This window comes from Spodoptera frugiperda, chromosome 25 (genome assembly GCF_023101765.2).
Source record: "Spodoptera frugiperda isolate SF20-4 chromosome 25, AGI-APGP_CSIRO_Sfru_2.0, whole genome shotgun sequence".
NCBI classification, from domain to species: Eukaryota; Metazoa; Arthropoda; class Insecta; order Lepidoptera; family Noctuidae; genus Spodoptera; species Spodoptera frugiperda.
This window is the reverse complement of record NC_064236.1, coordinates 5,493,510-5,517,484: the sequence shown is the minus strand read 5'-3', so window position 1 is coordinate 5,517,484 and position 23,975 is coordinate 5,493,510. Positions and strand designations below refer to the sequence as shown.

Below are 23,975 nucleotides of genomic sequence, written 5' to 3'. Positions count from 1 at the left end.
CTTAGGTCCTTATTCGAACAAAATCTTTACTAAGGAAAAGTTATAGTTTTCGTTAAATAACTCTGAATACGGTAGTAAGATAGGTAGAGAAGTAATCTGTATGGACCAAGAATAGTAACTATCCACTTCCCAATCCTTTCACTGGAAGGTTGTTATAGTTCGAGTCATGAATAGGGCAGCACGATAGGCTAGGTGCTAGGCGTTAACAACCAGGTGGTATAGAAACTGCGACAAGAATTGAACGTATATTGGATCAGGATTACGCTTACGTTTTGCACCCCACCATGTGCCTTGCAATTGACGTCTTTCCTTTGTTAAAGTTGACAATAGAAGCACCTGTAATGGTGAGTGGATGGCAAGTTATACAAAAAAATCAATGAATGGAATTCATAATGGTATAGCAAAAAGAAAGTAGATTAGAATACGTACATCTAAGACTTTAGTAGGTACTTGTTTTTGAAGGATGTCATAACTAAAATAATGTTTTTAGATCCATACTTTTTGAACTGGCATTATTATTTCACCTTTCTATTACATCTCATATAGTTAATGAAATAATTTTGGTAACAGCGTGGGCTTTTTTGTAGTTAGCTAGCATTTTAAACAGTAAGTTTGTCTTTCAACCCGCCCTACAAAATTTAGGACCTAACATAAACAAAAAATGACCTTATTTTTATCTAACGTTACACAGCAAATAGGTTTAATTAAAATTGAGTAAAAAGTTTCATATGAAAGTCCGCAGGTAACAATAAACCACGTTCAAAACAACGGGAGAGCCCGTTTGACTTTTATTCATGTTAATAAATTGCCCGTCAAACAGGCTGACGTTCCAGGTCACTGTTTCACCGATACCCCACTTTTTTAACAAACAAAATTGTTACCGTACAACCCATTTTTCGCGTATCTTTCAAACAAAGTGAATTTTTACTTAATGCCCAAAGTTTCGTGAACATTTTCAAAGGAAACCGGTTTCCTATAGAATCGCCGTCGGAATGAGAATGGGGTAATTCTAAAATTACATTATGTTCAAAAGTGACTCATAATGGAATTAATAAGCACTGGACTTTGACTTTTAATTAATTTTATCAAATATAAAATTTTATTAAGGACCATTGTTATAACTATATTTTAAATTTTATGTTTATAAACCTCTCGCCTTGCTTTGCCTTCTAGAAAACGAATAGCTTAGTTATAATAGTAATATAACATACTAAAACTGTTTTATTTCGCCTTACCAATGTCAGAAAAACTAGAGAAATACATAAGTAATTTAAATATAGGCGATGGTATATAATGTATGATTGGTTTTTTCTACAGCGCTGCTAAGAAGTGCTTTTATGGTAGTGTGTTTGTGTGTAGAGATAGTGGATTGGAGAGGTCACTCTCCACTCTCTAAAAAGTTACGTATGTCAATAGGTAACCTTTTCACTTGGCAAAGCTTCAATTGTTATAAGGTTGAAAATCATGGCAGGTGAGAGTATTGGAGTCGGAAACATCGAGTATCAGAGGTCTGATGGTCTGAACAAACACTGCGATTAAAGAATAACAATATCGTTCGTCCGTCTTTTGGTAAATTAAAATATTATTACAGTTATATAATATGCTATGACGATGATTGATATTAGACTTTAGCGGTGTATTCACGAGGGGAGGCTGGCAGACATTAATCGTCAGGTTATTCTATAACTTCTCTTTAGATGGTACTCAGGTGGTTGTGTACAGTTCCATCGTAGGACAGTAAATCATTTGGAATGCTGATCTCAAGGTTTAATTTGTTTTTTGAGAAAAATATTTTAATATTTTGTAATGAGGGATAGGAATCTTTTCATAAATAAATAATTATATGAGTCTTGTGTTACTTATAAAATAATATACTAAATAAAATACTAAAATCTTTGAGTAACGTAAGATATATTATAATTAAAAATAATAAAGCCATTTATTTTATACAGTTCATTTTACTTTTTCTTGTTAATATTGTTTGTGTTAACTAAAATCTTAAAATAAAATTGTTTGAAGCATACATTTATACAATAATGCCTAATTTATTAATGGTTATACTAAGCGATTTTATAACCCAACCATAACCTGATCTATGAAATGCAAATATCTCAAATACATTTTGATTTGTGGTCAGAACAGCCATAGAGCGCGTATTACCTCTAGTGGCTTTTGCGAGAAATACGTCCGATATTCAACCACAGAGTGGTCAATGGTTTGATATTGCTATTTATCTTGTTATGTGGTAGCCAGAGTTTAACGTGCTTACCTGCAATTCAACCATGAGACTGTGAATTTCAAACTTAGGAAGACTTAATATAAACATTTTCATTTTTTTTTTTAAATAAGGCATGTAGTATTGGCTTCGATATATCTAGTAAGTGGTTAGCGTTTATCTAGTTAGAAAAAAAAAAATCATTACAATTCGTACTGTCTTAGTTTATTCAGACACCCCAACCATATAGGTGAAGGATATATCTTGAAGAAACTATACTCTATAGCAAAGCATAGTTGAACCATATCTCATAGCTTCGGAGTCAGTTAGAAAAGTAGTAGAGGTTAGAATACCTAGTAGCGAGACAGTTTTGTTAAAACGTTGCCCCACACTAAAATTTCTCCAGTGTCGTGGGTGTGTTTACAAACATACAATTTCACATCCAGACTCGAAGCCACAATTTTTTTTAAATTTCGTTAATCACACGAAAAGTTGCTCCGTCCGCAAATCGAATCCGCTAGTCGTTGACTACCCATTGCTCTAACTATGCAGTTTGCAAGCTGCCATGTTTATTTTATATACCAGATATGAGTTAACTTGAGTTTACTAGTCCCTGTGCTCTGCATGCATCACTAGTAAGTGGAATGATTCCCCTGACGTTGGAGGGGTCATAAAACGTGCTATTAACTAGATTCCCTGGAAATGAAGTCTAAGTTTATACTAGACTTTCCTCTTAAGAAAATATTAGTAGACACCAAGTCTCTTATTTCCCAAAGGGGTAAGCATATGTATTCATGTGTGGAACCCACTTCTTGGTAATTCTGTTTTAAGTCCTATGCAATAGATGGTGAGTTAATTGCCATACAAGGTGTAAATTCAGTCGCTGCATCGTGTTGTTTACTGAATAACTACATACATATCGTCACGCCTTTAATCCTCGGAGGGGTAGGCAGAGGTGCACATTATGGCACATAATGCCTATGTACACCCACATTTCACAATTTATGTTGTAAGTCCCATGTAATAGGTGGTGAGCCTATCGCCATATACTGGGCACATTTCCAGACTCCGTGCTACCACTGAGAAATTTTCGAAAAACCGAAAAAAGCCCAGTAATACTTCGCCCGACCTGGGAATCGAACCCGAGACCCCTTGCCCGGCAGTCGCACTTGCAACCACTCGGCCAACGAGGCAGTCTAATAACTAGTATGATTTCCAAAAATGTATATTTCCATATATTAATATAGAGAGTTATTTAACCCAGAAATTTAAAAGACACCCTTACTTGAAAGTTGAAAGGTAGTTCATAGTATGAGTTTTCTTTAGAGTTAGACTAATGCCGTATCAATATATTGTTACATTTTCTATTTCAAATAACTTCTAGCTTGTATTGAGCGCTTTATGATTAAGTGTATCGCAGGTGTCCGAGACTCGATTCCATTTAAATAAAGCGTTTCTCTCGATTCTTGGACGACTCACAATACTCTACTGTCTATGTTTCGTATGTACGAGTAGCATTTTCTATTTTGTAATGCATACACACTAACCTACCTACATATATAAAATGTTGTTTATACATTTCTATGAATCCAGAAGCTATCTTTGTTCTTAAGGTTTTTTGGTGTTTGATGAAATTGCGTCAATATAGGTATCAATACCATACGGCCTCCTTTACATGAGACGCCCGGATTGTCATAACTTCACACTTGGCAAATGTGTTGGTGATCACAATTTAATAGGTCCAGGTTTATCATAGAGTGCTCTTACATAGTACATGTAACTTCTTATATCTGTGTGTACTAGCTGCCTATATACCTATGTTACTTAAATAATTACAAAATTATAAAAATCCCTTTAGTACTCGCTGCTTAAAAAGACATAAGCTTAATGAAGTTTTAATTTCGAAATTGATACGTTGTTCATATTTCGAATGTAAAATTAATGTTGATGCAAAATTAAGTAATTTGTGGCTTTCGTACGAGTTTATTATGAATGTATGAATTTGGAAAGCACAAATGGCGGAGTTTGGTTGGGAATATAATTATCTGGTCTTATTGGTTAATTAAAAACATGTGAGGGAAAAGTTATAAAATGTCTCGTAGCAATGAATTTATATTGTATCGTCACGCCTTCTGCCTACCCCTTAGGGAATACTAAGGAGAAACTAAAACCGAAAAACGCTTAACAAGTTTGTTCCAGAAATCGAACCGCTAGTCTCACTTGCAACCACTCAACCAATGAGGCAATGGATTCACAAAGTGACCATATAATATTTTTTTTTTTATAATTCAGTAAAGTAAAGAAGTACACAGAGTGGCCAAAGCTTCTTTTCCACATAATGTGACTACCATCCATGAAACACAGAAATCCTACAGCCGACTACGTGCGATGCAATATTTATAGTTAAACTAAAGCTTAAAATAAATACCTATTATAAGTATAGCATAATAAATAGCGACTTTATTTTGTAGTTGCTTGTAGAATAAACTTTGAAGTACTTAATATTTCAAACACTACTGAGTATAAATCTCGGCAGAAGGGCTTACAGTAATCGGTAAAAATGTTGTAAGTTTGTGACTTAAAGAATATTTTGAAGGATAATCGGCTTAACCTGCGGTTCGCGGTTCCAAACACATTTCCAGTTGTAACAACGATTTTATCTTAATCTTGCTTCGGTGACAATATTTTGTTTCAACTAAGTGAAATAAAAGAATTTAAGTAAGAGGACCAATCTTTTGGTAAGTTGTGTTTAATGTGAGAAAAGTAAGTTTTTAATATTCATCGAGTATTACGTTTCGAGTATTTTGGTCACGTTAAAGCCCTAAAATAAATATGGTAAGGTACATAACCTGAACTTATTATTTGAAATGTATGTAATTTATAAGTTCAACTTTATTAAGTTTGAAATCTCCAGTCCACTTTGAGTAACTGTAGTAGTTCCTTCTCCGTGTGATAAGAGTACTTTGTCTAGCATTTGGATAGTAACAGACTAGTCATCATAATTCTTTACCTATCTATCCACTGTAAAATTTGCTATAAAACATTTTAAGTCTATGAATGAAAGAAGCGAATGAGCAGTGTGTCATATTTATGAAGGTTCAAATGGCTAGGGAACCAAAATATCGGTTCGGGAGAGCTCTGACGAATTGTTTTCTCACTCATTTTATTATAAGTGTACCGGCAAAGAATCCTCCGTACGTTTTCTTTTGAACTCAAGCACTCTTTGAATTTATGAATGAGACCACTGATTGTCCAAAGTCACTCATTGACCAAAGAAAACGATATTTTAAACAATAAAATAGTATTATTAATAATAGTGGTTCTATATTAAGTTAAGTGTTGTTTTCTTATTAATTTTATTAGGACTTAACCTCTTGTTAAATAAGACACAATAGAAAATACATTGTGTCTCGTGTGAATCCACGTTTCAGTACACGATGGTTAAGTCTAAAGTACATACTTTTAAGAATTAAGAATTTTTAGACATTTTAAAAATGGATTTGTTTTATTTAGTCCCAAATCTTCAAGTATTGTCATTATCAGTTTCGGAATACGTCGTCATTTTTCTGTGTGAAGGTACACGATCCATCCAATTAAACCTGAAGTAATTGGCAGGACGGGCACAGGAAATGATCAATCCCTGAACAGTTTTATACTTCTTCTTTTATTCGTGAGGCTATTGGAATCCGCAGCGTATAATTATGTATTGTTAATTGGCTACTGGTGAATGTGACATTGTGTTTATACTTCAGGGAATAAAAAGAAGGTTATGTTATTGAGGTACCATATACCACTACATAGTGGTATATGTATTCGTATTTGCGAGCAATAATGTTTAATATCTTATAAGTATATAAGGTTCTAAATTAAAAATATTAATCTAGAAACCGCAATCCTTTAAGATATTCAAACAAAATAAAGATTGAAAACTTCATACCCGTTCAGTTTTTGCATTGTTTGCAAAAGCTTTACAATAGAAACTACTACTAAGAATTCTTTTTACAATAACAAAGGGAACTATAAGAAAAAAGTGGGATAAAGCATCATTTAACGTGGCGTCTTCTTTCTCGTTTGCTGGTGAAGATTATCTGATGCTGTTGTATGTAGGTCACTGCGTTTCTTGCCGTTTCCGACACCGGTCCGACTTTTCGGGCCGTAACCCACCGGAGGCCGATTCGTTCCGAGTTAGACGACAGCACAGTCGTTGTTTAAGATTTTAATTAACTCATTTCTTTTTGTTTTCTTTGAAGTATCCAAAAAAGTTTTTGTATAATTTCTGAGTTAAGAATTTGTAATCAGTTGTGACTATGTTTTTTCACTGTATTAGCTGTAGTTATACGTCTGATAGTAAAAGGTCAATGACCGTTGTCGTCCGTTCACCCAAAAGGTGGATAGATTAAGATCGTAGGGAGCCGTTGGATGCAGGGCGCTTCTCATCAGCCTAACTGTAAGTCATTTGGGGAGGCTTATGTGGGGAGCAGTGGATGTCTTGCTGCTAATATGATAATGATGAAACGCTCAATGAGGCCCAAGAACATTTGCAACACGAATACATTGCAGTCTACAAAATAATTTATTTACGTCCTTAATCTAACATCGATCTAGTCTGAGAAAAATACCAGCATTTACCACGCAAACAAGAAAAGATGCTAACATAAAACGTTATTAAACCTTTTATTTCAACCTATCTTGTGCAAAGTTAAAATTAAAATGTTGCAGCGTAATAGCAGGGTAAACTATAAGATACGAAGCTGTATAAACTAGTTGAATCCAGGTATTAACTTGAGACGCCAACGTGTAACCCATCACGATATACCGCGTTCCGTCCGAGCGACCACTAATCCCAACAACCCACGTGGAAGCCGATTACGATAACAAATTAAGTTAAAGTAAACGAATGAATTGGGAAACTCGTTCAAATTTTACCTACACGTGGGGAAATATATGTATAGTAGACTCATGGATTGTTTCGTAAATATTATATGGTTTGTTGGAATAATAATCAGTAAGTACCCTTAGTATGAGTTTTCTTTACGATTTAAATAGTAATCGAGACGAGAACGCGTTCTGCGCTTAGATTGGTTGGTTTATTCAAGCAAGCCAATCAGAGCGCCGAACGCGTTTTCGTTTCGATTACTTTAAACATAAAGAAAACTCGTACTAAGTGTACAGTATAATTTTTTTAGTAAATATGTAACTATACTAACCTTTGGATTATAATGGGCCTTATCTACATAAGAGAGTTTACGGTAATCTCCACGCTTCGCAGATAGGGTAGGCAATCGCAGTTTAAACTGTGCAGCTACATCAGAGAGCGCGGCTTTCGCGGTCTATGTTAAATATTATCTTTAGTCCTATTTTGGGGTCTTAAAACTGACGCGAAAAGACAAGAGGTAATGTACCGTACTCTGTCAGCACCAAGAATTTTGAATAATATAATCATAGTTTGATTTTATTTATTTGTAATAGTCTACTATATTCACAAGTCACAATCAAAATTCGATGCAATGCAATATTCTCATTGCAAATACAAAATTTAAATCACACGTGGGCATGGTAAACGAGTATACTGAATTATTCATACACAGGTTTCAATTGAATGCAACATGCAATATTTGATGTTGTGGAAACAACCTCTTGCTAGCAAATAGTCGCACGTACTGTACCGCAACTGCTGTTGATTTTGACAGCATTCTTATTTACTCTGTAACCAGTTTATATTTTAACAAGCTTAAGTTTCATTTATTTGTAGTTTAAATTTAATTTATAGACTATTGAATTATTGAATAAGCGGGATTATTGAAATTATTTTAATATTTATTTACGCCACTTAAATAAATTAATTAATTTCGATTCAATAAATTATATTATTTGTGTAGGTCAGGCTTTCTTCAAGTGAGGCTTTGGTCACTACTTTTGATGTGTGTAGGGAAAGAAAGAGATAATGAAAGTGCAGTTAAAAGGTGCTCCCACACAGCAGTTATATAACGTTATACAACAATGTGTAACAATATAACATTTGCAATAGCGTGTAACATACTCTACAATTACTGTTATAATTTGTTTAAACACAACACAATAATTTGTGAAAACATCACACAAATTTCAATAAAAACCAAATGGAGAATCAATAATTGAGTTTTTCATTCAGTTTCAGGGGAAAGGTACGTTTACTTCCGTGGTAGGTGAACTGTGAGTGTTGGCCTCTCAGGCCATCGAGTCCTTCGAGGCTACTGTTTGCGAAACTTATCAATGGACGGTTTACCGAACGTATTAAGTTACCGAGAGCACCAATGTAGCCACGTACTCTATTTACAAGAAAGTTTAAACGACGTTTTTATTAAACCACTCTCTTTTATATTGCTACTGTAAAGTAAATACTGAAATATCTTACTCTCGGATACGTTGTTTGGATAGTGAAAATTGTTTGTAAATGTGTTGTGGAGTTGCTTTTTTATAACAATGTTTTGTTAGAGTGAGAAAGAAAATCAAACTCGTATTTCTGTTTTAATTTAGAATGCGATGAATAAAGCATTAGTTCCATTTTATTATCTGCTAACTAAGGCTTTGTCCTTAATAATGAAATTATAACTTCTGACCTTAACAAGCTACGGCGTAGCGCTACGTAACTAGCTACGAGCTACGAGCTGGCCTACGCAGGCAACGTAATTGTTCGGTCTGCTGCGTTTATATTGGCACTATTCCACGAAGCTTCGTGTCCCAGCAGCTGTATTCACCGGACTTTGTCAGTAACTAACTATTGCCATACATAGTGCATCGTATGGAAAAATTGCCTGGACAATAACTTTTTGAATTCGTTAATTGAAATTTTTTTCATCAGTTTATCGGCTTATATAAAATAAGATATAACACATCACAAGTTGTAACATCATTTTTTTTAAATACACGGCAAATATGCTATCATATTTTTAATAAACTGTATTTCAATATTGAAGACAGAAAACATTTTTATCTACCTTACATAGTAATGAGACAACGATATTTATAGTCTACATTCAAACAAACTTCGAATCTCATTCTTGCAGCTGCTATCAAGAGTAGATAGACATTATTCAAGGAGACATTTAAGCGACGTTTCTTTTGTACCAAGCCTTATTGTAACAAGCCGTGGACCGGGGGTACATAATATGTAACCTAGTTACCTACCGGTCCCAAGAATTATATGTACTACGACTCAATACTCCGTGACTCGCTGAATAAGAATATCTCGACGACTTTACAAGAATATGTCGTCTTGTAATGCATGTAGGAATGAAAGGATTGCATCCAATCCTTTTGCCATTTCAAAGCACGTTGAGTATGAATGTGCAGAATATGATTGTGTTCGTAATAGTAGGATGCACATAGATATTTCATATTTTAATGAATGGATTTCACTATTCATATTATTGTCGCTGAATAATGAGTATAGTCACACGGAAAATAAAAATAAAATAAGAATTATTAACACGCGAAGGTTTGCATTTAAGATTCTTGATATTTTGCACAGTTATTCTAGTCACAATTTCAAACACTGAAATCACTTCAAATTGACATGTGCAACCATGAACCTGCATGTATGCAATGTGTGTCCAGAAGGTATGAGAAGGCACTAATATAATTTTCCCTTCCATTTGAGACATACAGCCGAAAGCATTACGCACTTGCATCGCATTTGTAAACTGTGCAGTATTTCAGTTCAAAGTACGCAGATAATAATTAGATTTCGTGGCTAAGAACGTAGCACGTTGAAGATACATGGTCTGAATATGAAACGTAGTGTGCGTCAAAATATAGACAAAATTACTAATACTACTTTTATTTTTCTTTGACTAAAATAATAGTATGAATAATTAAAATGTTGGCGTCAAATTCAATGTATAATACAGCTTTAGTTTTATAGGTTGTAGTTCTATTTTTGTTATTTTGTTTGGATATGAAAAGATATAGATAATCTAAAAAGCACATGCCGTAATGCTAATTGAGAATAATTCCTTAACTAATGTTAAAGGAGTTGCATTTATAAAGAGCGGGTAACACCGAATCAGCGAACGATATACTATCATTAGTAACCCGTGACTGTCCACTTCTGAACTATAAGTCTCCTCTACACTAGTGTATTTGCCATAAACTACACAGTCGCCATATTTAAATATTTTTTTACCAATATTCTTTAACCATGAAAAGGTTGTTATTTGGAACTCAAAACAAACTTCAAAACTAAACACACGTTTAAGAAGCTCATAAGATGGAAATCTACCCCTATAACCACGATGCATCTATTTCTCATTTACATCTCACTAGCTCACAAGCGCGCGGTTCATTTCATTTTATCTCAGAAATTCTCAGTGCAACTGACAATTTAACTAGACGTTGTTAGTAATTCAATAGATTAATCAACCAAGTGAGTTCTGGGTATGGAATAATCAGCTTAGAATACACTTGGTGCTGAAGCTGTGATTAATAATTATAGTAGGGATATTGATTAATTTTGCAAGATAATCGTATATGGGTTTAATGGTCGGGTATTAGTGGAAACCACATCCCTGAGAGGCAAGAGCCATTTCAACGGAATACGGTATTGATCTAGGTATGGCTTTGAGTGCTTACACAGGATCTGTAATTGATCTAATATTCAAAGGCGATAGGATGATGTATGAAACTTCATACCTTTATAGCTTCATGGATATCCTTGAAGTTTAGGCATTTAGGTACGTGTGTGCATGTACAGAGTAATACTGTCTTATAATCTTATTTAATGTAAGCCTCATATTAATTGAGAGTGTTCTTATAGCCAAAATCTCTCCATAAAATACTTTATCTGCCTAACAAACACAAACTACATATTGCCAACGGGGCATTCGTTAACCAAATGAAATAAAGTAAACTTAGTATTAATATCTGTTTTCTGTGTTAAAGCAATTATTTGTAATTGTTAACAATTAAATTAATAGTTTTAAATTGACCGGTTTAAAATAGTCGAGCCATTATCCAACTGGTATTTTATAAGCCTATTTTTTAAATTGGTGTCAGCGAAACTTGAAATTCAATTTGTGGTTTAACGAAAAATAAATATTTGATTGTTAACAAAACAATCAACTGATAGTCTTTTTGTATTTTATTTGCAAAAAAGGAATTACAATACACAGAACAACTGTAAAAAACGTGACACATTTTTGAATTGAAACTATTGACGGATTTTGGGTTGAGCAAAGTATTGTAGTTTTGGTTTATTCGATTTCTGGTTCTGGTACGGTACTTTATAATATAATTGTTGGGTTTGGTTTATTAAGTCTCCCCATCCCTTATGAAAATATAAACACTTAATTTTAAATATTTAAATTGCTTTTTAACATTATACTAATCGATCTGTTGTGTCAGTCATTTTAAATTAAAATACAATTTTATTTCTTTATAACCAATAAATTCGGGCAAAAATTTTAATTTTATGGCTCTTGTAAAATCGTATGATACGAGCCGATGCTAGTTGTAATAAAATGTCATTTTTATGATCCGGTGATAAATAATGCCGGTGCAGATCGAAAATACGTAAAATTTTCGACATCGACAAAAAACTAATTTAAACGTTTATGAAAAAATGTCACACAGGTACTGCGATTCAGATTGTTTATTCAACCTATCACAATTTTCAATTAAGAAAACATCATTCTTTCGTATCCAATATTAATATCTACATTTATCCCTTCCATAATTAATGCGCAGTAATCAAATACACACAATCAATTTCTTTTATAAAAAAAAAAAACAACTTTATTCATGTGCAACACAACCATAAATAAAGAAAAGAACACTAATTAAGTTATGCCCTGGGCCGAGCTACGTATGCGTAGCAGATTGCTACGAGATTGCTACGCCGCTACGATGCTTCTGGATAATTAAGGAATTCTATTACCATTTTCTGTTGCATTCTTTAATTGTACTGGTAATTATTGATATCTAGATTTTATTTATATGCCTCATCAGTGAGATATAGTTGTGGTTTATGTATGTTTAATGCAATATTAGAAAAAATAAGATTTTGCTTTGGTTTGAAATAATCATGTTACAAAAGTTTACTATATAACACTAGTCAATTTCCGAAAGTACGAAATCATTATAACATTACTGTAGTACCAATTTAGAATATTCTCTGAAGTAACTTGAAACGGTGGCAAGTGTCCACTACAGTGTAACTAAGCTGTAAATTAAGTAACGGGTGGAATTGTATACAATTCCAAGCTAAGAGCTATTTGGTCTCACTTAGCGGAGTTAAGTATCTTACTTGTTGGGAACTAAGTTGAGGTAATTGCTGCAGTAAAATACGCGTATTTCTAACTTAAGGTTTTAGAGCGTTAGAACGTTGTTTCTTGTGAGAATTTTCAATGGCACATTTTGTACTTGCATTGTAGATGCTTTTTCGTCTCTGTTCATTTGATGAACTGGTCTAATAATGCATAAAGTATAGCTTTATGCATTTGTTATTGCTGGCAAAGTGTGTTTTGTAGCACTTTCCATAATTATTTTTATTTTACGTTTGTTATAAATATCCGAAGTAATTTTATCTCAAAATATATTGGCATACTTTAGTATTATCATGAAACGGAATCCATTTTAGATCTCAAGAAACTTAAAAGGCTAAAGAATGACGAGAAAAACGATACCTTTTTAATAAAACTTCGTCTAATGGCCCCAAGTTGCGGAAGACACTACGCAGATAAGTGAAGAGTTTTTGCGGTAACTCAAACATTTTCAGACTTTGTTTAAGATCGTAACTGAAAAAGCTTTCATAATACTTTGCCTAACCTGGAAAATTTACTGGAGACTATATACATATCTACTACTTGCAATCATTTGAGTCACCATCCCTGTTATTTTTGCTGGTATCATAAGACTCAGTCAAGAGACGACAAAACATATTTAATAGATACCGAACGTCTTATGATAAAACTTTAAATTTCGATCGATAACTTGTTTGTAAAGCGATAGCAAATCCTTCCAGCAGAAAAAGCCCATATGATAGTCCAGTCGTGAACTTCCAAGGTCTGTTCATTACGATCACGATGAAGAAGATTACCTGTAAAATGTCAGTACTTACCGATGCTCATCATTTCCACCAGTACTTCAAGTTGCACGATCAGGGACACGAATGCCGCACCAATACCACCGCATATAGTCGCGAAAGAGGGGCTTCCAGTTTTGAAGGAGACCTCAGCCAGTCGTCTGAACAAAGAGAAAATTTTGCCATTAGAGAAAACTAAGGTACCAAGGAATATCTTATTTTAATAAGATTATGCTATAAACAAAATGTAATGTCCCGTGTAATATTGTTAGGTTAGTTATATTTGTATGCACATAAAAGTATATTCAGATAGGCTTTCGTGTAAAAAGGTTGTGATTTCATTCAACATCAAGGAATACTTTTAGAATATTTAGTATGTATGTTATTTTGATTCATTGATATATTTCAAAATTATTAAAAAAAAAAGTGCTCTTAGATGCTATAATCAATGATTATTTTAGAGCTCTATAAATTCTACGTATCATTAAAAAAGTCAACGATTTATTCGTTATCTAGAAAACTTAAATGTTATAAACTTGTTAGTGGGTCGCTCGGCGCATCTTGCACCATCATCAACTGTGTAGAAATATGTCCCTGACCGAATTTAGAACATAACCATTAAGCTCAAGGTGGTGTAGAGATAATATTACGTATTAAGTAGGTTAGATTATTTATTATTTACGAGTATATATAGAAAATATATGTGCCTAGCATTGTTGTATATACTATTATAATAATTGTATTTTTTGCAAGTAGGTACAACTCTCTTGCACATACATACTCATTTTAAAATAAAAATTGCGTTAAAAATATCTGTAAGAACGTTACACAAAATATTTAAGCTAAGTGTAACGAAAATTTTAAAAATGTTACTCACAGCATCAAAGTATTCCAAAGTTATTTACTATCTGTAAAAACCGTTTTATCCACGTTCACGTTCCTCGTTCGCAAACGGGAACTTCAACTATGCGAACACTTTTCAAAGCGGTCGTCCGTTACATCAGCTCGCGTTTAGATTTTCATAGAAAATTTTCAATTCTTAAAAGGGATTCCTGAAAAGATGTTTGTCACGCCAGCGTGTTGAAGTATTAAATATGAATAAGTTCATAGTGTAGGCCATGTTTAAATAAACGTTTTAATCCGGCTTTTGTACGCTCGGTTATATGAAGAAATTACTCGGAACGAATAATTGATTTGCAAAGACGTTGGGTTCTAGGTTAGCATACTTATGAAGCGCGAAGCATTTGTGGTATTCGACGTAGTTGAAGTTAATGAGAAATTGTGGTATACTTAATGTGAGCATTAATGAGTTTAAATAAATGTAAATAAAGGAACACTTTTATTTACATTTATTTTAATGAAAAGTATAAACTTTAGAACTTTAAAAGCTAAAATGAAAATTTATAATATAATAAATCAAATCGGCTAATAAAACTCCGACAAAAAATAAAAAATGTACGTATTATTCTCAAACTATCACACGCTTATATTTCGTCAAGTTCAGTTTGTGACAAATCCATATTGATTAACAGTTTCAAAATATCCTTTACACGTTGCTCTTTTTAAAATGCAAAGTATTTAGTTATAAAATGCTTTGCCTCCGAGAAGGTAACGCCGTGTGCGTCTACAATAGTGCACAATATAGTGCCAGTTACTTGAGAAGAAGCGTAAAGGTTTAATAGATTGAAACATATTTTGCTGCAGGAAAAGCAGCAGCCGTGCGATTTATTCCAGCCGTAAACAGTTGCATTTCGTGTCATGCAATTTATCACTCTATTAAATACATGCTCATCGCTGTCGGACATAATTTCGTATACTCAAATATAAACCGTAATATTCGATTATTGGATTTCGAATTTCCACCCACCCATGAATTTCGCTAATTAATGGCAGCCTAATTACTACCTAGAAACTAGAAACCAATATTGCACAGGAATGGATCGCTTCAAATTATTACATACTAGATTCCACCATCGGCTTCGCCCGCGTTCCCATAGAATATTTATTTATTATTACTACAAAATACTACTATCATTACAGGAACACCTAATTCAATATAAAGTCCTATCACCCAAGTCAGCTCATATCAGTACTGTCTATATACCAAATTTTATCGTAATCCATTAAGTAGTTTCAGCGTAATTGATGGACAAACATCCAAATGTCTAAACGATACTTTGAATGATCAAACTTTTAAATAAAACGATATTACCAAAAGTATTTTTATTTTTTCTGATACTTAAGGCTTCGAATGACTAGACTTTGGTCCTATAATAACAGTATTAACATTGACCCTTTCAGGTAATCTGATCTGATCCAGTAAGCTCCAAACAAAATACCATCTATAAAGGGAAATTTTAAGTAGTACTTTAGTATGACTCGTATCGTATCGTGCGTAATTTTATTTTTGCTTCTAAAGCTTTTTCTTGGCAACTGTCTTGGTAGTAGAGAATACTTAAGTTCTAATATTATATTTTATTTATCTATTTATATTTTATTTAGATTAATAATAATTGACGAACAATTCAATTTGAGGTTTCAAAAATGAGATTTATATTTCAGAATGAAATGCTTTGTTATTTTTTTAATAAATCTAAAGAGTAAGTCACCTAACATTTTTCCAAAGTCTTAAAATATTAATTACAATTCATATATGACGAAGGAGAAATCTACGTGGTGTTTTGAAAAAGTGTGACGTCATCATTGCTGACGTCACAGTTGTTGTTCTCACAATGGTCACCCATTTTGGGACTTAGAAAAACTCCACGAGCACTGTATACTTAGTTTATTCAACTCCCAGGGAGGTCCGTACTGTACGGCGATCGGAGTGCAACTGCCTCGATTGCCTACAGTGCGGGCGTATTTATAGGACTCGGCGCACGAGCACGTGCTTACAAGTTTTAGGTTAAGTATTGAAATTACAATGATAACGTTAATTTTACATCGTATTAAACTTAAAATAATCAACTGATGATTAATAAACTGATTTTTAGGACAATCAAGTGAATTAACCAAACTTATTCTACTTTCTCTGAATAGTTGATGTGGTTGCGCCGACACGGCCATACTGACAGGCGGTGCGCGCTCTGCACCAGCCTCGTTGATTTTTTTGTTGATTCTCGTAGGTTCTCGGTGATTCTTGTAGGTTCTCGGTGATTCTCGTAGGTTCTCGGTGATTCTTGTAGGTTCTCGGTGATTCTCGTAGGTTCTCGGTGATTCTCGTTGGTTTTGTTATGTTGTGATGTGATTACCTGTAGGCAAAGAAAGTATTTTCTCTGAGAAGGATTTCTGTTCATTATAAATTAGTTGTTAGTCTCGTAGAGTTCTCGGAGGGTCTCGTAGAGTTCTCGGAGGGTCTCGTAGATTTCTCGGAGGGTCTCGTAGATTTCTCGGAGGGTCTCGTAGATTTCTCGGAGGGTCTCGTAGATTTCTCGGAGGGTCTCGTAGATTTCTCGGAGGGTCTCGTAGATTTCTCGGAGGGTCTCGTAGAGTTCTCGGAGTTTAATTTAGAATTTTTGTAATTTGAAAAGAGTAATTAACCATGCAATACTTATCTGTTTATTCTGGTGGCTTGTTTTCACTCTCCAGGTCGTGGTTTTGATGTACTTGCGGCTGTTGATTCGTTCCAGTTGATCAGGTGGAAGAGCTGATGATGAAGCGGCTGGGGTAAGGGCTTCTTGCAATCCCACTTCTGATGACGAAGGAGAAATCTCCGTGGTGTTTTGAAAAAGTGTGACGTCATCATTGCTGACGTCACAGTTGTTGTTCTCACAATGGTCACCCATTTTGGGACTTAGAAAAACTCCACGAGCACTGTATACTTAGTTTATTCAACTCCCAGGGAGGTCCGTACTGTACGGCGATCGGAGTGCAACTGCCTCGATTGCCTACAGTGCGGGCGTATTTATAGGACTCGGCGCACGAGCACGTGCTTACAAGTTTTAGGTTAAGTATTGAAATTACAATGATAACGTTAATTTTACATCGTATTAAACTTAAAATAATCAACTGATGATTAATAAACTGATTTTTAGGACAATCAAGTGAATTAACCAAACTTATTCTACTTTCTCTGAATAGTTGATGTGGTTGCGCCGACATATACAATTTTAAATTCTAGTAAAAAGAAATTAAATTGCTTTTTTCACGACACGATCACCAAGATATGAAAAAACAGTTCTCACTTTGTTTAATTACATAAAATAAATTCTATAGTTTAAAGGCATGTTAGCATGTTTCTTTATTTTTATTTATTTCAATGAAAAGTATAAACCTTACAACTTCACAGGCCAAAATGAAAAATAATAATACTTAAATGTAACTCTGATAAAAGTTTGAACAATGAAATGTAAATTCTGTAGTTTAGGCCGTCACAGATCTAGCTATAATATTATTACTATTGTAGTTAAAACATAAAAAAAATAAACCCAACATTCGGAATATTGTTGGCAGCGTGACTATTCGACATTACACTTTGATATCACCAAATCCTAAATGCTGGGGCAAATTACGTAATACATAGGTACATAGAACCTTGTTTACTGTTTGTGTGTAACTCTGTGACAAGTAGTAATTAGTGCTGTATCCCCAGGCTATTTTGTATAATCATACACTGTTGGTAATTAAGATTACATAATATTTACATATGTAATATATTGACATATTAGCTAGACAAGGGGAGGTCTATGTTTAGTGTGGAGATGATGATAAAACAAATAAATATGTTTTTTTAGCTACGAGTAGTAATATGGCTTTCAGTCTCCGAAATAACTAGTTTACTAATCTCATTAGTTAGTGTGAGTACATTACTAAAATACCTGAATAGATAACAAAAATAGATAATATAAATCGAAATTACCGGATTACTTTAAAAATCGGAATTACTGGGATTATCGGAATTTCGGATAACTTTAAAAATCTTCATTAGCATTTCATGTGAACTCCAACTAACATTTAAACTAAAACTATTTTATGAATTAGAAAATAAAGTTCAATATTACACGTTTTAAGCTGAAATTCATAAATTTTAATTACATTAACAACAAGTTGTGGTTTATGGATATTGCGAGGATTTTATCGGCACAAAATTGCTTAGTCGGGCATTCCGTGGAGTTAAACCTCTCTAGCCGATCGCGGGGAATGAAGTTGAGTGCTATATTAATAACTTTTTAATGTTGAGACTTTCGACCAATATTTCTGATTAGTTAAACGGTGAGTATTTATATCGGTGTAATTATCAAACGTTGATTGTCTTCCAAAACATGTAATATGGCGTAACAAGCAGTATGGTGACGCTAGAGTCCAAGACACATGTCACCACCGCTACTATTCGCGCGGGTATCATAAGAGACGGCTCAATGACTACATGTTTAACAGACACTGAGTGGTGTTATGGTCACTTATGCTACACCCTTTTCTTAAAGAAGACACCCTCACTACAAGATTGGGCTCTCACGGGCTTTATGTAAACTATGTATGTACACCAGTACAAAGTTTATTGAACCGAACAAGCCCATACCGACTAGCAATTAACAAAGAAATAAACTTTCAAGTTACTACTACTTACTTTAGTACTGTGAAAGCCTTTTCCCCGAGTTCCTTAAGGTTTTGTCGAATGGCTTCCGGAATAGTTCATAAGAATCCACTTAAAATAAAACTTGAATATTACAATCGAGGAATTTACATGAAAATTATACTTTAATTATTTTGATAGAAGGCGATCCCGTAATTAGTATTGACGTAACAGATATAATAAAATACGGTATTCTTTTGTAATATTCTATCACATTCCTTGAAAAATATTAGGTATTTGAAATATCGAGATCGGAATTTACCTTTGGTTTTGTTTAAGCAAATCATCCGAACTATTTGAAGCGATCTAGTGCAAAAATAAAGTTACGAAATATCAGCTTTCTAAGATGTTTTCGCGATAAATTCCTTAACACCGTTCCGTAGTGTCTAACACTGGATTGGTAACTTTTTATCTTGTTTTTCATTCTCGGCTTTAAGCGCTGGAGAAAATGCAGCAGCCTGTCTGTCATGCTAGTAATTTATTTAAACTGTAAGACATTTTCCCTAGTTCCAACAGAATCTGAGAGGTTTATCGCATTTATCGCATTTTTGTGACGCACTTCAAGTATCACGAAATTAAGTTGAGATTTTCTTCTGGATAAAGCGCTTTATATTTCTTTGAGAGTTATACAAGAAGCTGATTTTTATCAGAATGTGTTCAAAGGGTGCGAAATTGCTTTAGATGAAGTGCTTGTTAGCTAAACTAGCGCTTTCTTTGACTTTTCTTAGCATCAAGTTGGAAAAGTGAATTGAAATATTTTTATTTTCCACAATATAAAATTTGAAGAAGTTATTAAAGTCATAGAATAATTCTGTTTATTTTAGAATACAGTTATCAAAATTAACAAACACTCTATGTACATTTTTTAGTAGAGTCAAATATTACAGATTTTTTTTAAGATGTCCCTTTTTACCAGCTGTGAAATATTTTCGTATATTCCAATGAACTTCGAATCGCATTCAAGTATAAATCATGTTTTCTGAATCGTGGGTTCAGTAACTGTTGAACAGCATATAATTATGGAGATCAACGCATAACTTTGTTACTGCACTTTACGTAAGAAAAAGGAGATATCAAAGGAAATTTTACGCCGATAATATCTTCGGTTGAATAATGAATTTAAAAATATGATTGAATTCCAGAGACGGAAGGTAAGCAAAAAATATAGATCGATCTGATTTAAAAGACAAGGGACGATTGTGTACAAAATAGGGAAAGGTAAAGTAAGAGAGATTGTATTTTTGAAATCGTTTTTACAAAAAAGCCGAATAATCTTCTAAACATAGAAAGAAAGAATGAAGAACAGACATTTATTTCACACGTTAAATAAACTGACATAAACAGTTTATACAAATATTTGTTTATATGTATGATTTTACACAATTAATATGCCAAGTCTGTGGCGAAATGGAGGTCAGCATGTACATGACAGGTATTCTACTGGCCCCTTACAAGCAACCAATTCAAATATGTAATTGTGCATAGGATACTGTGGTGGATAGGACTTACAACATAAATATTGGTTTATATATCAGTAGCCTATTCAGAACTAGAGGTGACGTATTATGCGTTTACTACTTACTAATATCCTAGCACTTATAAGAGTTATATTATTCAATTTTAAAAGGTAAGTGTTCTTTGTTACCGTAACTCATTTTGATAAAATATTATTTCATAAATTGTCAGAAACATTTGACTATTAGTTTATAATGAAAGCACTAGATGACTAGTCATCTATACCATTGTTTTAGAACAATGGTACCTAATAAATGAAACCACATTTTAGTCAAAATGATATGACATTTGATTTAAATATAATTCCATTGACGCTGCATCAAAATTCTATTCATTGAAATATAAATGCTAGTTGCACATACAGGGTACTAACCGAAGCAAGACCTTTGTGGCTTCGATATTAATGCATATTGCAAAATTGCAATAATATTCATCAATTTGAATAGAGTGCTGAACAGTTCTGTGCACTATTAATTAACGAAGAGAGTTTAATATTGTGCACATTTGCATTTGGTACCACATAATGTTCTAAACTGAAATACGTATTTAGTAATGACTGAGGACTTATGAGAAAATGTAAAGGGGTGCTTTGAAACCAGGCCTTTCTGACTGAGCAAATAGATGAAAATTGTGTTTCAAAATCATTCAATATTCTCGTAGTTCCAAGTTGGCGGTTCATTAGTTTCTGCATTTACCTTGATGCTGCTAAAATAATGTACTGAGTATATTCAGAATTCGATTTCACATGCAAAATATCCTTTGAAGCTTGGGTAAAATTATATAGGAACACGGGAAACACGAATGAGATTGAAATACTGAATTCATATGTGTATGTAATTAATTTCTAAAGCAAAAAGCTAATGCTATATTAAAATAAACTGTATAAGAAATGTTATTATTAGTCGCAAAGTACAGAAAATATTAATTACTAACATAACACGTACTGTAGAGGAAAACTTCTGACGACATATTTGTAATCATGCCGCGCCACATGTCCGTAACATTTCTTGATAACCTACAACATTACAGCTCTTCTGTGGTCAAGGAACATGGAGCTGTTTACACAGAATTTAATACTTGAATAATTTAATTATTTATTTTGTTTGCAAATTTCATGTTTTAATTTTCGGTTTTAGTTAAAATATTTAGCTGTATTATGCTTTTGTGGTCGAGTACTACTTGTAGTTTAATTTAAATCATACGAGTGATCTCCATACTGTGTAACCATAGCTATTTATTAGAGTAAAGTACGTAACGAGTTTATCAGCAAGCGACTAATTAATCTTATGTTTCCTGATGGAGTTTGCAGTAAAAGTTCTACTTAGTATTGAATAGGGTTTGAACCACGTCAAAGAGTATCGGTAACTACAGCTAACATCGTGGTTAGGTTAATGCTGCATCCGTTAGTTAGGAAACTTCTCGAACATAGTTTGTTGGGGGATGTCTCGCAATTCCACGTATTCCTTTAAGATACTTTGTGTGGCTTAGGTGCTACTAATTAGCTTGAAACTTTTAGCTAACATCAAAGTTTGAGTTTGGGAACTGAGTTTCTCTTAAAGTTTGTACTAAGACTTGAAATTGATTTAGATGCATGTGTCTAGGAAATCTAGCTTGGTTTCATTTGATAGGAGTTCAATTTTGAATTAGTGGTGTGTTGCAAATGGTTTTAGTAATAACCCATTAAATTGTCATATTACTATGTTCGCAGTTTATTTAACATTTTGAACCCTAAGGTTGACTGGTAGAGAATGCCATACGGCATTAAGTTCGCCTTATGTACCATTATTTAATTGTATTGTGTACATTAAAGATTAAATAAATAAATATTTTTTTGGTGAAAATTATCATTTTAAAACTTACTAACGCCTAGGTCTAATATTTTTTTCTGCACTTAAGCTTAATAATATTTACAATATACTAACATATTCATAAGATATGACATCCATACTACGCAAGACGTCTTTTATATTTTTTTCTATTTTGCTTGTTTGCAGGGTAGAACCAATTTAGTGAAGATATGAAAATATTAAATCAAATGTCAGTTTGTATATAGGCTCGCGTGATACGACTCAATAAACCTTTGCAAAGGGACTACGGTAGACGAACCGAAGCCGTGAAATAATGTCAAATGGACACGTAGAAAGGTTAATGTTTTTTAATCAAGCAGTCTAACCACGATTTTTGGCGTTTACGTTTATGGTTTGCGTTTTATATCGACAAAATGTTTTGCGGAATTTCCTTCGTTCCCAGTATTTTTGCTAGATTTTTGGTACAAATATAAAAAAAATACGACTGTTTTCTATGCTAATGACTTATTAAAGTTTATACTATATTTTAGTAACATTTCTTCTTTTCTAATTTATTGAAAAAATATGGACATTGATTCTAATCTGGTCAACATTTAAGTAGTACATAATACTAACCAGGGGCCTTAGTCTGCTATTACAATTGTGTTAGAATGGTCGACTATTTTTTGGTGCGGGAGGGACGGAGGTTGTAACGGGTGTCCCAATAAGAACGCAAGATTTAAATTTGGCGGCATTCGAAGTATCATTGTTTGACATTTGAACACGTGTTATTTTTTGTTAGTATAAGGTACGAGGTTAGTAAAAATGGAGCGCTACACGATTAAAAATGAGCCAGGTCAAGCGCAAACAGTCAATCATGGTGTTCGGTATCGTAAAATGATAACCAGTCTTTTCGTACCTCGAATTGAAGAAATGGATTTGGAGGGTATGTGGTTTCAACAAGATAGCGCCACATGTCATACAGCCAGAGAAACAATTGAATTGCTGCATCAGTCATGTCCCGGTCGTGTTATTTCACGTTTTGGAGACCAGAATTGGCCGCCTAGATCATGTGATTTATCACCATTAGACTTTTTCTTTGGGGTTTCTTAAAGTCGATGGTTTATGCGAATAAACCGATGACGACTCAAGCCTTAAAAGGAAATTGGACACTGTATTAATGAAATACCGCAGCATTTATGCAAAACGGTCATTAAAAATTTCATTGAAAGATCGCGTATGTTTCAGCATACCAGCGGCGGCCATCTGCCCGATGTATTGTTCCATAGATAACCTCATCCTCTCTACTTTACGATATTATAAAGCTTTCACGATTTTTTTAAAAATATCTGCGTTTTATTTAAAATTTAAATCTTGCGTTCTTGTTGGGACACCCTTTATAAGTCCTTCACTCTTGCACTGCAGATCGACCAATCTGACACAATTGCAATAGCAGACTAAGGTTCCAGAAATATAGGTCAGGAGCTAAACGATCCGTAAATCTGTGAACATAAAATTAAAAAAAAAACTTACCGGAAGATCAAGCCATCGCTAGCCATGGCATAGACGATTCGGGGCATCGGGAACATGGATCCGAACATGGACACGGTGAGACCAGCCAATGCACCAATAGCCACGATGTACTTGCACGTTGGCGCATTCACTTGGGCAAACATTTGTACCAATGCCGAGTCAGTATCCACTTGGTCGTACGGAACTGTTGACAAAAGAAAATTAACATTAAACATTTGTAGTATAAAGTTCAGATTTCTTTACCTTGCTTTAAACCTGAGCGTTACTATTACGCTTTTTTTTTTCATCAAAGAG

General features: G+C 33.7%; 1 protein-coding gene across 2 annotated transcripts in view; it reads right to left on the bottom strand.

The window, feature by feature from the left end:
- The window catches only part of LOC118263180 (probable cationic amino acid transporter), a 155,510-nt gene that overhangs the window by 31,839 nt on the left and 99,696 nt on the right, over positions 1–23,975 (bottom strand). For both annotated transcript variants that reach the window (XM_035575020.2, XM_035575026.2), the window contains exons 9-10: positions 23,682–23,865; positions 13,311–13,435 (exon numbers count right to left, since the gene is read on the bottom strand). In XM_035575020.2, coding sequence (XP_035430913.1) covers positions 13,311–13,435; positions 23,682–23,865 — 309 coding nt within the window. The remainder of the gene's footprint in view (positions 1–13,310; positions 13,436–23,681; positions 23,866–23,975) is intronic.